The sequence below is a fragment of the Streptopelia decaocto genome (assembly GCF_964273445.1).
Source record: "Streptopelia decaocto genome assembly, chromosome: 14".
In the NCBI taxonomy this organism is placed as follows: Eukaryota; Metazoa; Chordata; class Aves; order Columbiformes; family Columbidae; genus Streptopelia; species Streptopelia decaocto.
Window position 1 is genome coordinate 5,136,625 of NC_138669.1, and position 20,004 is coordinate 5,156,628.

Below are 20,004 nucleotides of genomic sequence, written 5' to 3' on the forward strand. Positions count from 1 at the left end.
TCAGTTATGTTTCCAAAGAAGAGGAACCCCCAGGCAGCTGGCGCACAAGGAATGTGTATCACCACTGCCTACCCGCTTGCACTGAGCTCATACATTACAGATTTCCCTGGCTGCCACCAAACCTGCTCCTTTGCTAAGCCACTGCTTGTGGGTATAGGTGACAGAGCTCACCCAGCTGCTGCTGAGCCCATTCCTTACAGGGACCTGCTGTCCTGTGCTGAGCTGAACTCTTCAGCTGGTGGGAACACCGGGGCCCCCAGGATGTTCTCACGCTCCCCTGGGCAGGAGAGGGCGAAGGGGGAGGTCAGTCCTGTTCTGGCCACCCCTGGGGCTGGAGCACACAGTGCTCTGCTCTGCAGCAAGCAGTGGGACAGCAGCACCTTGCCCAGGGGACACGGCCAGACCCCACGGCAGCAATGTTGTCAGAGGACAAGCAATCAGGAGCACGAGTGGGCAGAGCAAACAGCTGTCCGCTTCCGCAGCTCTTTCCACAGGTACCAGAAAAGGTCCTTTCCGTCCTTTCTGCTCCACTCAACAACTCGGCTTTATTGCTAGAGGGTTTTTTTCCCCCACATGGCTGGTAGAGCAAAGGTTTCCTCCTGGTGCCCTGGAGCTGGTGCAGAGGGCACAGACACTGAATGAGAAACTCTGGCTCCAGCCAGGAACAGGCCCAGCCAGGCGGGCATGAAAGAAAGTGCCATTTGTTTGGAGCATCCATAGCAATTGCTTGCACAGGCCATGAATTAGGTCTTGAATTCAATTTGCAGGCTATAAAGGACCACCCCCAAAGGCCCATAGCTGTATTCTGAAAAACTCATCAGGTTCTCCTCAGTCACTATTCTGAGATTAAACTTCTTTCTGAGCTGATTTCATCAGCCCCCAGGACCCCATCCAGGCTAAGTAGATATCCTTCCAAGCAGCAAAAAATGTTAGCAATAGATTATTAAGAACATAAAACCCTCAAGTCTACACCATGGTGACGAGTGTTTCCTGAGCCTGCTGCATCACCTGCGAAGCCTGTGGGGGAGCTGTGCTTGACCAGTGTCTCCAGGCAGCACCAAGAAGTGTTTGTATGCAAAATTAAACTAGTTTTTTCCTCCCCTTCAACTCAAAATTTACCTCTGCAGGCTGGACTATCCTAAATCTAGGATATCTTCTATTTTATACCCTGAACTGATTACCTCTAAGTGACCTAGAACCATCAATGCCTGACTTTGCCCAGGACACAATGAACAAGCTTGCTTTGCCAAAAAAAAACCAAAACAGAACAAAACAAACTCCACCATCACAACAAAATCCCACACCCTCGCCTCAATTAAAAGCGTCTGTGTTTATACAGACACACGAGGAAGAACGTGGCGAAGGCTGGGGAGCAGGACACGGGCAGGACCGTGCATCTCGGCGAGGAAACTGTGACATCTTGTGGTCAGTTCCTCAAGGTCTGTGTTCAGCTCAGCAACTCGAGAAGCCTGGGGGTGGGAGACTTTTAAGGAAAGCTGAGGAAGCGAAGCAGGAAGGCAGGCTGGTGATGCACCGCTGTGGTCCCTCGGGATGCTCCGAGGTGCCTTTTCCCACCCTGTGTCACTGGGGATCTTGTGGCCCAGCTCCTGGCTGGTATAAAAGGGCTTTGCTTTCTTCACAAACTCCTGTGTCACAGGTAGAGCAGGGGATACACGTACCATACAGCTTAAGAAAATGACTGGGTAATGAATGGAAAGCTAAAAACAGGATGATTTAAGGCTGAAGACATTTCTCCATGGCAATACCATTAGCACCTGTCAACCACGTTATTCTGCCAATTCAATAAATTAAGGGTGTAGGAGCTATTAGCCCATTAGTGGTGATTCTTTGCTTGTTAAAATCCCATGCAAAGCAACAACTCACAGTGATACAGAGCCAGGTCATGTCTTCTTAAGTTTCTACTATAGAAATATCCTTTCGGTGACTGATGAGCCATAAATGCGATAAGGGAACCAAGGCTATCCAACCTGCAATAGCCGAATTTCCCCTATCATGCTGCGCTTACATTTGTCTCAGGAATCTGTCTCTGCTGCACTTGCAGCATCGCTGCTGGGTGCAAACAGGCTCTGCACAGCCACACAATCACTCACCGCTGTGAAGGCTCCTGTAGCAGCTCTTCTGTGTGAACAGTTTGTAAAGCAACGTGAATGCTTCTGGCATAAAAAAAATACTACAAAATGTTTTCCTACTGTAAATAAACCAGGATGATTTTCCTCCAAGTGTCTCAGGAGAACGTGTGGATGTTGATCCCAGATGGGACAAGGAACATCAAAGGAGTAAAGCAGAAATATTCTGGATGTTTAATTTCAATGTGTAAGTGGCATTTCCTGTTAATTAAAATTCACAACCAGGCTGCTAATGTGAATGGCTTTTGTGATGGTTCTTGGATTTTTACATTCCTAGAGAAATGGTGCATAGGGAGGCAAAGTTCCTTTAAAATAACACAGTCAAAGTTATGGAAAGTTAGTACAGCACTTGATGTGCCTTTTCCTGGGAATTTTTATATCTCTACCCACATCACAGACCCTTCAAGAATAATGGGGTTGACTTACCATTAAAAGCTGCTTTTGGCAAATTTTAGTACTAGCAGCAGCAAACAGAAATTATTCATGCAGGCCAGTTCACCCTTTAACTCCAGAGACAATAAATTAAAATATCTGTTTTAAAAATAATAATAATAATAATAAAAAAAATCCAGCATGCCAGACTAGTCCTGCTCTCACAGATGCCCAGATATGAAAAAGCAGAATTAGGGAATGCTGTCGTCCACACGCATTAAAACATCCTCTGGGGAGCCCTGGGAGAGGCAGAGGTTGCTGATAGAGCTGGCAGAAGCCAGATCTTCAACTAAAGTAGAGGTTTAGGATCCAGGTGCTCTTCACACCTTTCCCAGCTCCATCTTCACTGACTGAAAATGATCGGTGTAGACGAAGTGAATGGAAAGTCAAGCTACTGTACGTTGGACAGCTGGGCCAGGAAGACGTTAAAATCTTAACAAGTGCCTGGAGTCAGATCTGTGCCCCAACTTCCAGCACAGGGTACCTGTGACTTGCCCCATGGACTCCTCGCTGTTACACGAGCAGCCCAAACTCAGGGGCTATAAACTCCTTTTGTCTTTGTAGTGTGCAAAATCGCTTTGGGAGGGCGCTCGCAGCCACCTATTTTTCCACTGCCAGTCGTGGTGTTGCAGTACAAGACCATACTGGACATATCATGAGATGGGCTACAGACAGGCCATACAAGCAGCCCATGGTGGAACCCTCTCTTTTTCTCCTGATGTTCCTCAAGGGTCACAAGAGCCGAAAGCTCTTATCACAGAGACCAAACAATAGAAGCTCAAGCATAGCCTTGGATTTAGAATGTGGATATGCCCTTAATGACTTCTTTTTACATCTCATGTATGCATGAAAACAACCAGACTACACTAAATTCAAGTGAATTGCAGGAACACAAGTGAGAGAAGCTAGTAAATTGCACCTCTAAGGGAATTAAAACCAAGGCAACACCCTTCCCCTGCAACGCTTCACAGGAAGTTAATATGTCTAATTAAATGTGTCCCTACTTGGAAACAGACTCACAAAAGGAATTCTGCACCATTTTTTGTGGAGGTTATACTTACCTCTTTCTAGTAAAGAGCAGCAACAGTATAAGTGTAAAGTGCAACAGGGTTACCCTGAGGATAGGATAGTGCAGTAATTGAACAACAGGCAAAATTATAAAGCAGCTGCATGAAATAAAAGCATGCTTTCCTCCGAAGGTTAGCACACTGCACTGCAAGTCTCTGGAGCAAGGGAAAAGGAGGAACAAAATATTTGGAATCATTTTGGACAATGAGTGGGTAGAACTGAGCTAGGAAAAACACCCGCGACAATGTAAAGTCATTAGTCACTCGGGAGCCATAACTGCTTCATTCCAAAGGGATTACCAAAGCCGCGGCCGATGCTTTGCTGTGGTGAAGGTGTGGACTGGCGGGTGCCAGCTTAGGATGTAGGCCAGTCTGAGAGAAAGGTTCTGGAGGCCTGGTGAGCACCACTGCGGGTGTTACACACGGGTGAAGGAGGTGATTGCAGCCGACACGGAAAAAGTGTGCTGAGATGTAATTACTTGCGTGAGTAGAGAAGAAGAAGAAAAGAAATAGTCATACTCCAGAGGGAGCAACGTGTAACGTCTGAAGCAATCACTATAAGTACTGAATGCCTGAACTTAAGAACTGGTTGATGCGGTTTGTCACTAGGGTTGTGTGTGAAGATCAGGTAACATCAGAGGCTTGTGGCTCTTATGGTTTCCAAGGAATATGATTTAAGGAAAAGAGAAAAAGACCAACTAAAGTGGCTCTGAACAGCAGCCAAATCCATTTGAGGTGATTGTCGGAACAAGTTTTGACAGCCTGAACATCCCGGAAACTTCCAGGAGGAGGAAGGACCTTTGAATTACAATGTAAGTGGAGATATACCATACCAGATATACTGCTGCCAAGCATGAAAAGTTCTAGTGTTTCTCTTTCAGGACAGGGCTAGCATGAATGTCATGTAAGTACTCTTTTAGTCTTTGTGGTATCAAAACAAAGTTTCTCACAAAGGTGCAAGAAGCCTGTTTTTTTGTAAAATCATAGAATAGTTTGGGTGGGAAGGGACCTTTAAAAGCCATCTAGTCCAGCCCCTGCCATGAGCAGGGACATTGTCACCCAGACCAGGTTGCTCAGCCTGGCCTGGGCTGTCTCCAGGGATGGGGCATCTACCTTAGAAACAGCTGTTGAAGTGTAATTTCTCTTTTTTCAGTTTTTATTTTTCTTTGTAACATAAAATTCAGACTAATTTATTTTTTAAGTCTTTACTGAGTGTTAAAACATGATCAGTGGTGGACTGGTTTAGAGTTTGCTCTGATAAAAAACTACTCATGGTTAACAGTTTGGTTTGGGTTTTTTTTAATAAAACTTTCGCTGAAATAGGAGTGTGGAGCTGCTAACATAACAGGTAAACACATATTTGTTTCTGGTGGGAGTTTATAATTTCACATAAGTTGATGGCATTGGAGATAATTTGAGACTCAAAAAACCTTGTAAAACCAACTCACAGTTGTTAAACAAAGCCAGAAGTGACACTGACCAACCTGGAAGTTAAGTAATCAGGAAATGCTCCTTTTTCCTTCATAAGGCTTTTACATCCCACCACCCTCCCCACTTCCTCATACTTAAAGACAGATTATTCACGGCACACCTATTTTCCTTTGTAGGAAGTTGTTCTTCTCTTGGGATTCAAGAGTACCCATTTCCTCTGAGTAAGTAATTTTGGTATCTCCTCCCATAATTACACCCACGTCGAGTAGGAACACTGCCATCAGACACACATACATTATAGGAACTAGTAAATTCGTTTGACAAGTCTACAGGTACTAATAACAGCTGCTAAGTACCTCTCCCTTCTTTCAAATTTCAGCTGACAGCACATAAAGATTGCTGGGTTTTTTCTTTTTGTGATTAATGTGACCTGGACATCCCTGAAGAAGAAAGTAGAAGGTGTATGCAGTTCTTATAAGCTGAGGGAATGGCAGGTGAGTTCTGCGTGTCATTTGCTTCCCTTCAGCAGGCACTTTATTCAGGACTGTTGCCTTGAGATACGTGCCCTGTAGGTATCTGCTCAGATTTCTTATCTGAAGGAAAATTTATATTGTAGTTTGTTCTTGCACTTCAATTTTGAAGATTTGTTGTTGTTGTTGTTATTAAGGCCTGTTTGAGATTAACTTTTGAGCACAGCAGAGGACACTTGGTGGGGGGAATAGGGAGGAAAAGTAAAATTCCCATTATTTCTAAAGGCACCATGCAGAACTGCACCTAAACCCTTTTCTAAATGTTTTAAAATGCTATTTCAGAGATGTGTTATGCTTTGTATTAACAAAATTAATGTAATCCAACCTAATGGAGCTGTGAGCATGGAGCCTAAAGATGGGAATTCGAAGATGCATTAAAGCCCTACCAAAGGAAAACAGTAATGACAATATCTCTGCTTTTTGAAGTTTAAAATTAAGATGATTATTGAACTGGGCAATTGCAAAGCAGAGTTCTCTGTCATTTGGTGATGAAACAAACACCTTCAAACCAGCTCTTAAAATGTTGTTTTGCAGGGAAAGCAGCAGCCTACTGCGGTTCACTGTTGTCCCGTATATTCATGCTAAAGATTCTCAATGCTTACTCACAGTACTTCTTTGTGGTCTTAAACTACAAACAATTTCTTCTTCCTTTAATTTAATTATGGCACCTTTTTGCATAAGTTATATTTTATTTTTTTCTTCAAAGGTTGTATGTAAATAGTAGTTTAATATGCAGGTGTACTCTTTCAGATCTGACTTAGTATTTTATTGTTATGCTATACAGAAGCTTGTCTGAAGATCCCTACTATAACAGTGCATGGTGTCATAGGCCTTAGTCCATCCTTTCCATCCCACTCTGTTGTTGTTGTTGTTATTATTTTCTTTTGAATTACTGTTAATGGTGGTGGTCATGTCCCTCAATCCTGTCCCCCACTCACTTTCCCCCAACCTCATTGTATTTATGATACCAGCACTAATGAAAGTGATTTGGAGCAATCTTCACCAACACACTTGCCCTGAGCATTTGCCAAGGCTTGGAACACAACGCTCGGGCTGTGCCCTGCGGGGCCCCCCCGGGCAGATACAACCACACAGGACGGCACCTCTCAGAGCTCCCAAAGACACTGTCATTGCTCAAGTTTGTGTGGCCATAAACATGAACTATAGAAGGGAAAAACAACCTTGCAAAGACCACATATGTATCTGCTTGCTAAAAAGGTTGTTTAGTATTTAAGGTGGCAAGAGCCACTTTATGGGTTTTAAACCTCAGACCATAATAACAGTGTGTGTGCAGGAGGTCACTTGACATCAGAGAACTCCAAGCACACTATAAGTCATCAGAATTCTTCTAGGACATGAGGACAGTGCCTATTAGAACAGGAATCCCAGTGGTCCAGTTGTCACTTTCGACGTGACAGATTTCTTTGTCAAAAGCTCCAATTTGTGTCCTGAAATACCTCTTGTTCTTTCATATAAGACACATGATCTCTCACTAAGCATCTTTCCCTACTCTAGGCCAAATGGCATCAGGATGTAAGCAGGAAAAGATGTCTTAATAGCTATTTCTGGGATCCTAAAATATATATATATATATATATATGTTGAAAATGTAGAGGGGCTACAGGCCACTTTATTTGGTGCTGACAATTACATGACACCTGTCCAGTGATAAAACAGCATCCAGCATTGTATAGGAAATAAGTAAATCCTCAGTGTATGACAGCCCTGCAACAAAAGGCAAGCAAAAATTTCTATTCTTCATCACTAGACTTAATCACTTTAATGGGGCACCTGGTTTTTAGTTGTCTTTCCTCTGCCAAAAGATAACTGCTCTTAGGAACTTCATCATGCCACTTAACAGCAAATTACTTCTTTCCATGCTGGGTGCTTCCTCACGTCTTTTCTTCTGTTTTACAGATCTGACACCAACACATATCAGCTGGCAACCATCGGTAAATGCCAGCACACACCATACTGACAGGTATACCAGCACTGAGCTGACGGTGAGGCGAGGACAAGCTTTCACTATTACCCTGTACTTCAACAGACCACAGCAGACTGGAGAGCACCTGGCATTTGTCACTGAAATAGGTAATGCTCCCTCGTAGCTTAATCCACGTTCCCATCGAATTGTATTCTTTATCCCTTGTAGTTCTCCCCTTATTCTATTTACAGAGGGAATTTTTCTTCATGTATTTTTAAGGCTTCCCCACTTAACGTGGTCATTAAGTGTGAGGTTAATATCAAAACCACACTCTGGAATGGAAAGCAATTAACTCTTCTTTCTGGCAGGACCATCCCCCTCAGAATCCCATCGTACGAGGGCTGTATTTAACCTCTCTGAGGTGGGGGCAAGTGGCTGGAGCGCTACACAAGGACCCCCCGAGTCCGGCTATACAAACTTTACAATCTCCAGCCCAGCCAACGCTGTCATCGGACGATACAATCTCATCCTCCAGGTAACCTCAGGGAACAAGATCACCTCCAGATTCTTGGGACAGTTTGTGTTACTCTTCAACCCTTGGTGCCCAGGTAGGTACCAACACCTTTGCTCTTCAGTGTAACTGACCTATTTGCTTTCATACCTGCACAGTGAGCTTACTCCCACAAGCTACCTCTCTTTGGGTCACCAGCAGCAATTTTGGGTATCTCTTCAGAGATCTGCTTTTACTACATTAAAAAGCTGCTGCTACCGCTGCTCCCACCCCCTTTTATCCTAACGAAATGTGCTATATGAGGTGATATCACAGACTTTCTTCAGGACTGAGCACATCACTTTTTTTCTGTAGACAAGATAAGTGCAAGTACTTCTCAGAACTTGAAGCAAGCGTACAGTGATGTAGAGTTACCAGGATAAGTTAACGAGCCGTCTGTAGGGATAAGAGCAGTTCAACGAAACAGCAAAAAGAGAAATAAAACAACAAAATGCAAAGCGAGGGATTCATGCGCAGCCTCCACCGCACGGCACCCCACCGCACCGAACGCGCGGCCCGGAAAGAACCGAGCGGTGCCGGAAAGAACCGAGCGATGCCGGAAAGAACCGAGTGGTGCCGGAAAGAACCGATCAGTGCCGGAAAGAACCGATCAGTGCCGGAAAGCACCAAGAGGCTCGGAAAGAACCGAGCGGTGCCGGAAAGAACCGAGCGATGCCGGAAATAACCGAGCGGTGTCGGAAAGCACCGAGCGGGTTCGGAGAGAACCGAGCCTGCCCGGAAAGAACCGAGTGCAGCCGGAGCACGACCTGATGTGCGACCGAACCCCTCTGGCCGGTTTTGGCTCAGCCGTCCCGGCTGTGCCTTTCCCCCCCTGCTTCCCTTGGACATTAACCCTATCTCGGCCGACCCAGCACAACAGGTTGGATATCTGAAATAAACACAGAATTTGGACACAGAAAATACTTACCATAATCGTAACAAAACAACAAGTTTCTTAAGTCATTAATGTATTTGTCTCAAACCTGGAGACTTTTCTGGACTTTTCTCCATCTTCTTCACAAAAGTACAGGCTACAGATGGGTGACATTTAGATACTACACAAAGGCTATACAAAAATTAAGGAAAAAACGTTGAAGTAACGTAGGACTAGATGATCTTTTGAGGTCCCTTCCAATCCCTAATATTCTGTGATAGCACTGATTTTTCTCCCCCTTTACCCCCAGGCTATATAAAATATCAGGCGCTTTCCCTAAACTGTACATGTTCAGGGAGCTGCAACAACACATTTTCCAAACAGTGGAGTTCCCCTTGCTAAATCAAGATACAAATGTTTTTGAAAGGTTACTAGTGTTCTCAGCTTTAAGTGTACAAGCATGTCCAACTTGTTTTCAGGTGATGATGTCTACATGGCTAATGAAAATGAGAGACAAGAATATGTGCTAAATGAAAATGGAATAATCTTCGTGGGCAATGCAAAGTACATGGAAGCAAGAGGGTGGTACTATGGACAGGTAAGTCATAAGGAACTCATTTGGGCTCCAATAGCATTTTCTCTTATTAGTATTTGTCTCTCTGATAGGTATGTCTGTTTATATGAAAACTGAACAAACCTGGCTAGCCTTACTCGTGGTTTCCTCACTGTGTGCCTAATAGGCCTTTGGTGCAAGAGGTGGCTTAGCTGGGACTGACCTCTATGTGTGCCTGAAACTCACAGGACATCTGTGACCAAGGCATCAAAGTGCTGTGACCAAAGTACAAGTGACAAGATACTTGTGTGGCTCCAGCACCCCCCTTATTTTTGAAATGCCGTTCCAATGGGCTAGAACTGGCATTCACATAGAATCATAGAATGGTTTGTGTTAGAAGGACCTTTAAAGATCAGCTCGTCCCACCTCCCTCCAATGAGCAGGGACATCTTTAATTAGGTCAGGTGCTCAGAGCCCCACCCAACCTGATCCTGAATGTTTCCAGGGATATAACTCAAGTTAATTCAATAACTGCAGTTACAACAAGCTTGGAAGTTCTAGTTTTACTGCAATCATCACTTTCTGATGGCAAAAGGAATCCTGCCAGGATTTTGCTTTATTTAGTTAGCCCTGTCTTCAGCCAATATTGCAGTGTGAACCGCACACTGCTGGCCTCGTGCCCCACTGTCCCTATCACCTTTAGGCTGGGATATCTTAGAAAGGAGGAACTGCAGTAGAATCTTCTCTAACTCTGTTTGTGAAACTCTATTTTCTTAAAAATTTGTCTCATCACAGTTTCAAGATCAACTTCTAAACATCTGTCTCACCATGCTCGATCTGAGCCTGTACTATCGTCAGGACCCAGCCATTGATGTATCCCGAAGAGGAGATCCTAAATATGTGGGCCGAGTAATCAGTTCTATGGTAAGAAATGGACAACTTCATCTGAATTGCATGTGCTTAAGCAGGAAGCATTGGTTACACCACCGAGACACAGCCACCTACCTGCACCTTAAGCAACAGGGTTAACTAGATATAGTGTATTACACACCATTGATTTTGTGCATTCTGTCCATTGGCCTTTTTTTAGATCAACGGAAATGATAACGATAATGGAGTTCTCCTGGGAAAGTGGGAAGGAAGCTTCCATTCCCATGAGAATCCATCCAGGTGGGACAGCAGCGTGGTGATCCTCCAGAAATGGCGCCAGGACAACTACAAGCCTGTTCAGTACGGCCAGTGCTGGGTTTTTGCAGGCGTGATGTGTACAGGTAAGCTTTAAGAATAGAGGACTGCGGTGAAACTGAGGCATTTGTCACCTCTGGTTTTACCAAATGTACAAAGCAATTAATTCTACGAGAGGAACAGTGCTCTGAAGACTGCAAATGCTGAAGAATCTCAAAATAGACGCTTAGCTTTGTTTCTCAGATATTTGTAATCACTGAACTAAAGCTGTGTGTGTTTTTTGTTTGTGTCTGGTTGTTGTTGATGGGTTTTATTTGTTTGGCTTTTTTTTTAATATATATTACAGTTCTGAGGTGCTTGGGGATTCCAACTCGTTTGGTTTCAAATTTTAACTCTGCTCATGATGTGGACAGAAACCTGAGCATTGATAAGTACTATGACAGCTCTGGAAAGAGTCTGAATATCAGCAAGGATTCCACATGGTAAATATAATCTTTTGCATCTCACCAATAATTAGAAAGAGGATTTATGAGGCTTAAAAACATGAACACTAGTAGTACAAAAGCAGCTGAGTGGCCAAAATGTAATACAAATATCTACATTAATACACCAGGCATCCATTTGGAAAGAAAACATTCTTCACGGTTTTGAGATAATAGTTACTTCAAACAACCAACCAGCCAAATTTCTTGTAGTCCCTGACCTCAAACAAGTTGCAATTTTCTTTAAAAAGTGTTTTTCCACTGACAATGTTCCAGTTCCCAAGGCTCTTTTAATTACTGACACCTAACCAGTCTGTTCCCGATAATGCAGCCATGTACCTTCCATGCGCTTAACTTGCTTACTGCTGCCATAACTTTCTCTGATCGCACATCAGGGTTTCTCAGCTTGGCCTGTCGCCCTCCCCAGGCAGGGGGGAGCCTGCCTAAGAGGTTTTCCAGCACTTCTTTAGCTAGATCTTCCCTTTGTTGGAGCTGAAAAAGAGGGAACAATCCCAACAGCCTTCAGGCTTGGTTACTGGACATTGCAGTCAAGTGTTGTAAACTGCAAGTGATCCATGATCATCAAGCAAGCCCCCAATTTGAGCAGCCAAAGAAACATGATATTCTTTAAATAATAGTGTTTTATACTTCAGTTGCCCACCAGTTTTAAAATCTTCGCTCTGCAGCCACTTCACTTTTCAGAGGGTGAACTAACCAGGCCCACGGGCCTGTCACGGCTCAGAGAACCTGTGCACAATGGGCTTCGCTGAAAGTGTCATCTTTATTCAGTCTGCTTCCTCTCACTGAGTGTATGTGGTTGAAGGATACAGGAAGTCTTTCATTTCTTACCTTCCTTAAAAACATCAGCCTCTGAACAAAGTTCAGCCAGCAGATCTTTTCTGGGTCCTCATGTGACTTACACTTTAGCAGCCTTTTGTGCTACCCTTTCGGGGTTTGTGGAACTCATTACCACCGGATGCTGTTGAAAACAAATCTATAAAGAGTTTTGTAAACAGGACAAAAGAGATTAATAGCAAATAAGATGACTAACGACTACTAAACCCAGTGGTCTCACTGTAACATCTAATTCAGAAAGTCTCTAATTCTCTGATGGTGAGAAATCATAGAGCATATCAGGGAAGGGTCATTCTATTCACGTGCAGTTCTCTCTTTTTCTAAACATCTGCTGCTGCACACTGTTGGACTTCATGTGCATTTTATCTGACCCAGTATAGCAATTTAAATTTCTGTTTAAACAAAGCATTTCCCATATTTGAGGGTTACCGAACGCAATCACCAAGTGTTGCCTATACTTGAGGCTTAAATCGTTCACTAACAGTTCACACTGCTCCCAAAGCAAGCCATTTGTATTCTCTCCCTCCCTGCCATGAGGTCAACACCTCAGAAGCAGGCAGTAAATTTAACCTTTGAAAGGGGTGGTGAGTTGCTGCAACTAGACAGCAAGTGTCACATCTCAGGAGAATCTTTAAAAAACAAATTTCCCTGCTCTTTTCAAATTGGAAGTTGGTATGACTCTATATTACTAGGCTTTCTAGACATTGTTCTTTGTCTTCAGGGATTATCATGTCTGGAATGAAAGCTGGTTCGTTCGCCCAGACCTGGGAAGCTCATACAATGGATGGCAGGTTTTAGATGCAACTCCACAAGAACAAAGCAAAGGTAAAAGTACGAGTTCTTAGCATGACTTAACAGTCCTTCAAACTGAGCATGACTAATGAAGTTCGGCGCTTTTTCCCTATGTTTTAGGATTATTTCAGTGTGGCCCTGCATCTGTCGTAGCCATCAAAGAAGGCGATGTAAACCTGGATTATGACACCTTATTTGTGTACACAGAGGTGAATGCCGATTGCAACAGATGGATTGTATACAGTAATGGAACTAAGAAAAGAGTTTATTGTGATACTGAAATAATTGGCAGGTTTATCAGCACCAAGGCTGTGGGCAGTAATTCCCGTGTGGATGTCACCTACAATTACAAATATCCAGAAGGTAAAGGCATTCTCACAAATTATCTCCTTGCTATCACAATTATCTCCTACTGAATTTTTGGTGCTAGGAAGCTAGGATGGGTAACCCGTTTTGTTTGAGCATCTCTCCCCTTCCTTCAGAATGAGTATTATATTTCTGGGTTTATGTATTTAGCAGTTTCCTTATTAAGACACAATACCAAATATACTTTAGTTCCTTACACCAAAGTACAAAATGTAATATATACACAAAACCAGGCTATGAAATACATTTTACTACCCAAGGCAGACAAACCCTCAAGCTGTCATACCAAAACATCTTCAAACTGAGTCCATCATGTATCACAAACTGTGCACAGGGAAGTTATACAGATTAATAAGTACTGGTTTTCTGGCATATCTGGCAGAGGGAGTGGGGGAACAATCAAACCACTAATCCAAAGCCTTAAACTCCAGTCCTCTAACACTAGAAATCCATCTCCCATATGACCTCATGCTCGGTCTCGCTCAGCAAATAAATTCCTTCTTGCTGTGTCCATTCCAGCTCCTCATCTTTCCTTTTGAAGGCCCCATTACATCCCATTCCCAAGAGCAGTGACTAATTAGTCTCCCTCCTTGAGTGTGTAAATTCACCGTGTTACGCTCCCCTGTGCTCTGCTCTGACACCCATCAGCTACCCAGCCATCCAGTGCTTGTGCTCCCGGGGGACTCAGGCCCCACATTGTTTGATTCTGGAAACAAAACTGCCAGGAAACGGGAAAGGGACTAAGTGCCGTTCATCTGTACTTCAGAAAACAAAGCAGCGGAGGTTGAGAACTGCACAGCCAGACATTTGCAGGAATACCTTTCTCTTTCCTCAAAACCTTGGTACCTAGCTCTTTCCATCTTATTTTTTCCCCTTCAGTTTAGGGTTCCAGATTTCATAGGGTTCCAGTAGTTTGCTTAATGTTTGTGGCTCAAAGTCTTAAAAAAAAAAAAAAAAAAAAAAAGGAGGAAGATGTATTTCGCTTTTTTTTTTTTAAAGTTTGCCACCCAGAATCAGTGGCCACATTTCAACAATTCACTCCTGAAGGCTTTAGTGCAACCATATTTAATATATAGGCTGGTTATCATCAGATTAGCAAAGTAACGCCTATCGCGCTAATGCATGTTCTGAGCAACGAAAAAGAAATCTTGCATCCTAAACAAATACATATGCATCATATTTAATTTTAGTGACTGATTCACCTTATTACAATATTTTTATTACTTTCCTTAACAGAAGCCTAATTAAAATATGGGAAACTTTTAGGTATTGCATATTTCTGGGCGATGCGGAGCTGACACCCTGTATTGTTCTGAAAACATTTACAAAGAGAAAGTGCAATGGCAACAAAACTACAAGTTTTACTTGGTTCTCTCCCTTGAACAGGTTCTCCTGAGGAAAGACGAGTTTATAAAAAGGCCTTGGCCAAGATACTTGGATCCAACATCACAGCAGGACACACAGAATCTCCAGCTGAAAGATCTTCAGAGACACTTAGAAACCCTGGGATCTCTGGGAAATTCAAGCTGGCTGAACCTCCAGTGTTTGGCAAAGACGTTTCCCTAATCTTAATTCTCAATAACTTGTCTTCTGACCACAAGACCGTGAAGGTGGACATGAGTGCGTCAACCGTCCTCTACACAAGGAGAGCAGTGACAGAGATCCTGAAGGCAAACACTTCTGTGGATCTTGGTCCTAAACAAGGTAATTTGAATGTCCCCGAGGAGCCAGTTTGGCCCTGTTCTTAGCCACATGAAGGCAAGTGGAAAGTAGAAACATCAGTATCATATCTATATCACACCTGTAGTGCAGTTGCTTGTTCCACCTCTTAACAGCATTGTTCATGATGAAATTTTACATCATCTTTTTTCTCTCTCTGAAAACTTTTGCTAGTTCAACCAGGAATTGAAGGTTGCATTAAATGTTATACAGAGGTTACATTTACATCATAGCTCCAGAAGCAACACTATATACATGTGTGTCTGTCTGTCTCTGTTGATTACCTGTATACGAACACATCTTACTCTTTTAACGAGTAACAAAAAGTCTGACATGTGCTTTCTGGCACTCATCAGGCAACACTTTAATAGATATTAACTAGGACAAAGGTTAAAATTACAATGAAACTCTGTCTCTCTTTCGAAGAGTCAAGAATATTAGAGCTATTAGTGATCCTTTTTCATCCTCAGGGGCTGCAAAGACAACAAATTTTTCCATACGCAGCAGGAAAGTTGTAGGACTACAACAATAACCAGCTCACCAGGTCACTTGAAAAGGATCTCTGTGAATCTTGACCCAAACTTTCTTGTTGACTGAGGTAAAACGAATAGGACAAAAGGAGAGAATAGATAAAAATGGTTATACCTCTAATTATAAGAAATACAAAGGGACATGAATCCAGTGAAATGCAGATGAGCAGATTCTTTCAGTTTCAGGGCAAAGTCCTCCATTCAAAACTGCAAGGGTTAAATAGGTTAAAGTAGAAAAGGATCACCAGAAGAGAGAAATGCACCACCAGTCTTATAAGGAAGAAATAGAAACACTCCAACTGTCTTCTGGTCTCTTCAATAATTTCAAAAACCCTCACAATAACTCTTTTTTTCTTTAGAATTCTTTGAGAATTTAATGGTTCAAAAATACACGTCTTTATTCCAGGGAAACATATCCGGTTAAATATCCCTTATTCTTATTATGGAAAATATCTGACTACGGACAAAAGGATCCAAGTCACCGCTTTGTGTGAAGTCATGCACATGCATGGGGTGAAGTTGCTGGTGGAGAAGACAATCATTTTAGAGGACACAAACATTATCATTAAGGTAAACTATTATCTCCCTGATGTCCTGAACAGACAGAAAGAACTAAAGAGTCATTCTGGAGCTCAGATCTTAATATGAGAATTGGGGGATAAAGGCATTCATTTAAGCTACAATTTCAGATGTTGCTCTAAAATTCTGCCTGCTTAAAGTGAGAAAGCAAGCATGCGGGAGACCAGTTTGGAATATTCGCCTGAATCTGCCCCTTGTTCTTCAGAACAGCTCTGGTACCTTCTGTCTTTCCCAGTCACATGCCACTGCTTTATGTTCACAGAACTTGCTGTCATTTCATCTGTGTTCTAGTTATTGGGAGCTTGTGTTGCCTTTAAACCACTTCGCCAACTCCCAAAATACAGACTTAAACCCTTAATTCTAATAATGTGAGGGCCAGTTTATATTAACACTTTAATCCTCATCAATGATGTGCAAAAAGAAAAACCAACCAAACATAAGCCACTCAGCAAACAAAGATGAGACGTTTAATGATATGCGTCTGTATAGCCAGGGCTCTTTTTCACTGAAATTGTGCTCAAAATACTGCATACAGCTTGACAGCACTATTTAGCTAATCCAAATCCAGCTTCCAAGTATTAGGAAAGGCATGTGAACTGTCAGCTAAATGTCACGGCTCCTACAAATGCATCCTCAAATATGAGATCCTCTGCTTACATTTCACCTGAAGTCTGACTCCAGAAAACTGTGAAACAGTGAATGATCAGAAATGTGTCCCTGTCCTTTAGATTCCTCGGCAGGCTGTGGTGAACAGAGCTGTCACCATAGAGATCTCCTACGCCAACCCCCTCCCCGAGCCCGTGAGCCGCTGTGTGCTGCTGGTGACCCTGATGAACCAACAGGTCAAGATAAAGTAAGTGAAACCTGCAGCATTTACCCAAGGTCTAGCTTCTCAATATGAAAATATCACAGTTGAAGCGTCATTTTCACATTTTCTGTTTATGAACATAAAAATGCCACCAAATATATATTGAGATATGATGATTTCTCAGTCATGGGTTTTTTTTCCCCATAGGAACTTAACTTCAACAACTAAAAACTGCAAACATCCTTCCTTCCTTCCTACAAAAGCAGATGGGTGTATCAAATTGTTTCGCCTCTCTGATATTTCTTCTACAGCTTGGCTTTGGGTTGCTGTTTTTATATACACGGCCCTAATACTACAAAAATAAGTCTGAGCTAAAGCAAATAAATAAGACATTGCCATAATTCCCTTCATTTCAGCCCAAATGAGAAGCTGCTCTGTTCTCCTATAAAGTAGGAGAAAATCATGCCCTTTCAAAACATAAAGGCAAAATGTTCTATTGCTTTTTTCTTTTCCTCTGGACTCTGCTGCTTTATGAGTTAACTCAGCACTGAATAGTCCATATTTCCTAAAGCTTGTTTTGTTATAAAACAGCCTGACTTGCTGTGGCACTGGAAATATTTGGACATAATAATCGATAAAAATATGGAAAACATTGTTCCAGTGAAAGACTCAGCAAATTTAGGCAAAAAGGAGACACAGTACTAAGCACCTTGGCCATTAGAAAAATCATATTATTACCAAAATGGATACGAACCAACCAGGCATCAGACAGAGCAATGAACTTAGACATCAGAGTTTTCAGATTGTAAGTTTGTACTGACTATGCAAACTTGTACCCAGCCCTGACACAGAGGCAGGATGTCGTACTTCTCATTTCCATCAGCCTATTCAAGAGGAAATGAAGACGGTACTATCTTTTCTCAATTCTTAGTCTACATAAAGCCTCAAACCCTAAGAAATTCTCAAAACCCAAGGCTGTTTCTCAAGTCACTGCTGGTGCTCTCGGTACCGTGCAGTTCTCCTTCTCGGGAATCTCAAGGAAAGACAATGCAAGCCTGAATTAATTGATTTGTTTTTTCCCCCCAGTCTGGCACAACTGGCACCGAGGGAGAGATCAAAAATCTATTTTGAATTCACACCTCGCAGGCCTGGGCCCTTACAGCTGCAAGTAGACTTCTCTTGTGACAAATTTTCACATGTTAAGGGATTTGCAACCATTGCAGTAGCACCTGCATAATGTGATGGAATCAACCTCCTGTTTCAGCAATAACATGGCAAGACATTCTCCTCTCCATAGAGACAGCGACGACAGCAAAAAACTTTCCACAAAAATTGGTGACCTCTTACACCGCAATACGATCGAGTCTTCTGCTTTCACAGTGCTTAATTATTTAGTCTTTAACTAGTTTTTTTTCGTCCTCTTGTCTAGAAAAATAGAACAACTTCCATGTAGAAATAGTTCAACTGTTTTATCAAATCTCACTGTATTAAGCTCCTGGTTTGAATTTGCCATCAATTAACAGAGTCTCTTTGTGACCATATTCTAATTGTCAGCAATAAACTATTAATATAACTACTCAGAATGTTCTTGCACATTTTTTTATCCATAACCTGAACTATGCACAACTGTGGAAAAGAAAGAAACCTTACGGCGGGTAAGTTAAAAACAGCCTGATTGCTCCAGACATCACTCTTCCAATACAGATGAGCGACACCTGCTGAGGAAATGAGATAAATTAGATTTGGTGGTTGTATTTTACTCCAGGTCAGAAACTTCTCACTGTACTACCAGGAGAAGAGGCCAAACTTGCCAGTGAGACCACTTGAGAAAAAGCCACCTATGCCATATACTGTTGTTTTGTGCTGGCTCTGCCTTCAAGGTTGGTACCTGCCCACACCTGCTTCACCCAGCCCCTTATCCCCGTCTTACAAAACCACGGCATCCACCCTTCTGACTTAGCTCAGAGGAAATTCCACCTGTTTCCTTTCACGCAGGTGTCACAAAGCAGACAGGAAAAAGAAGACTGCTTTTTCTGTTTGCAAAAGCAGATACTTTGCAACGTTTCCAAAAGTGCTCAGAAAGCACAGGATGGGAAGAAAAGCTTCAGGACAATATAATCAGAAGGATGTATGAAAATTCACAATTAACAGTCACACGTCCTCATTCCACAAAGCTGCTTAAAGTGGATCACCGTCCTCCATGAAGAACACATTATGCCACCCATGTCTAAATCCCAGCACCGTGTCTATTTATTCCTTCCAGAGTTAACCAGACAAAATAGCAAAGACTTGAATGTTCCTAATAGACAATTTGCCCTTTTCCTCTTGACAACACCCGGTACTGTCCTGCAATGCAGTCCCAGCTTCCCCCAGAAAGAACGTTTCATGGATATAAACTGACTCTGTGTCACAGATTAAACCGAGGTCCTATTTAAATTTCTTTGATTTAAGGCCAACAAAAATCTTCGAAACTTGTAAACTCCTACTTTTTTACATCAATTACAGTATCTTGCCACCCAGACATATATATACTTGCAAGGAAGGCAGAAGCTTGTCAAAAACAGTCAGCTCGGAGAAACTGTAATGAAGATTGAAAAGGACACGCACACAGAGGAATTTGCATTTCTCCAGGCAAAGGAGAGGGGAATAGGTAGTTTTGCACCGGCAGTTTAGTCTTGCAGGATCTTGGAAAGTCAGGGTATAAAATCCTCCACTAGCCTCAGAAAAGGCCTTGAGGTAATGACAGTATTTCACAAAATCTCATTAAATCTTGCGAGAATGCAGACTGTCATTACCTATAACACACAGTACAGGCCAAGCTATTCTAATTCCACCAGTATTGCTTCTTAATGCACGACACGAAATTTTTCAGTGTTTGTCACACAAGCTTGGAATGACCTCATCCTAATTAACTACTTGTAAAGGAAGCCTGTTGTTCAAACGAAAATCAGCCCTAAAGCTTGTGCCAAATTCCAAGCTTTGCAACACTTGGGGCTGCTGGCTTTCCAGGGTGTCAGCACTATTAACTGCCCTCAACAACCACATCCAGTTCAGTTTCAGTGTTACAACGCAGACCTGGCCAGTGCCACGTACAAGAATAAACATTCTTCCTGCGTTAGACGGAAGAGAACTGCTCAATTAAACTAATGATTATTAGAGAGAAAAATGTCTAGGTGGCAA

The 20,004-nt window shown here is 42.5% G+C and overlaps 2 protein-coding genes across 3 annotated transcripts in view; one reads left to right on the forward strand and one right to left on the reverse strand.

The window, feature by feature from the left end:
* LOC309445868 (oxidative stress-responsive serine-rich protein 1-like) overlaps positions 1–20,004 on the reverse strand; it is a 174,741-nt gene that overhangs the window by 79,895 nt on the left and 74,842 nt on the right. The window lies entirely within an intron of this gene.
* LOC309446221 (protein-glutamine gamma-glutamyltransferase E-like) lies at positions 7,455–18,386 on the forward strand (the record flags this gene model as incomplete). The annotated part of the gene is made up of 12 exons (XM_082065770.1): positions 7,455–7,698; positions 7,900–8,139; positions 9,435–9,553; positions 10,304–10,432; positions 10,599–10,779; positions 11,040–11,175; positions 12,752–12,855; positions 12,943–13,185; positions 14,575–14,892; positions 15,844–16,007; positions 16,745–16,869; positions 17,911–18,386. 12 exons carry the CDS (start codon positions 7,455–7,457, stop codon positions 18,059–18,061), a joined length of 2,154 nt encoding a protein of 717 aa, XP_081921896.1. The 3' UTR covers positions 18,062–18,386.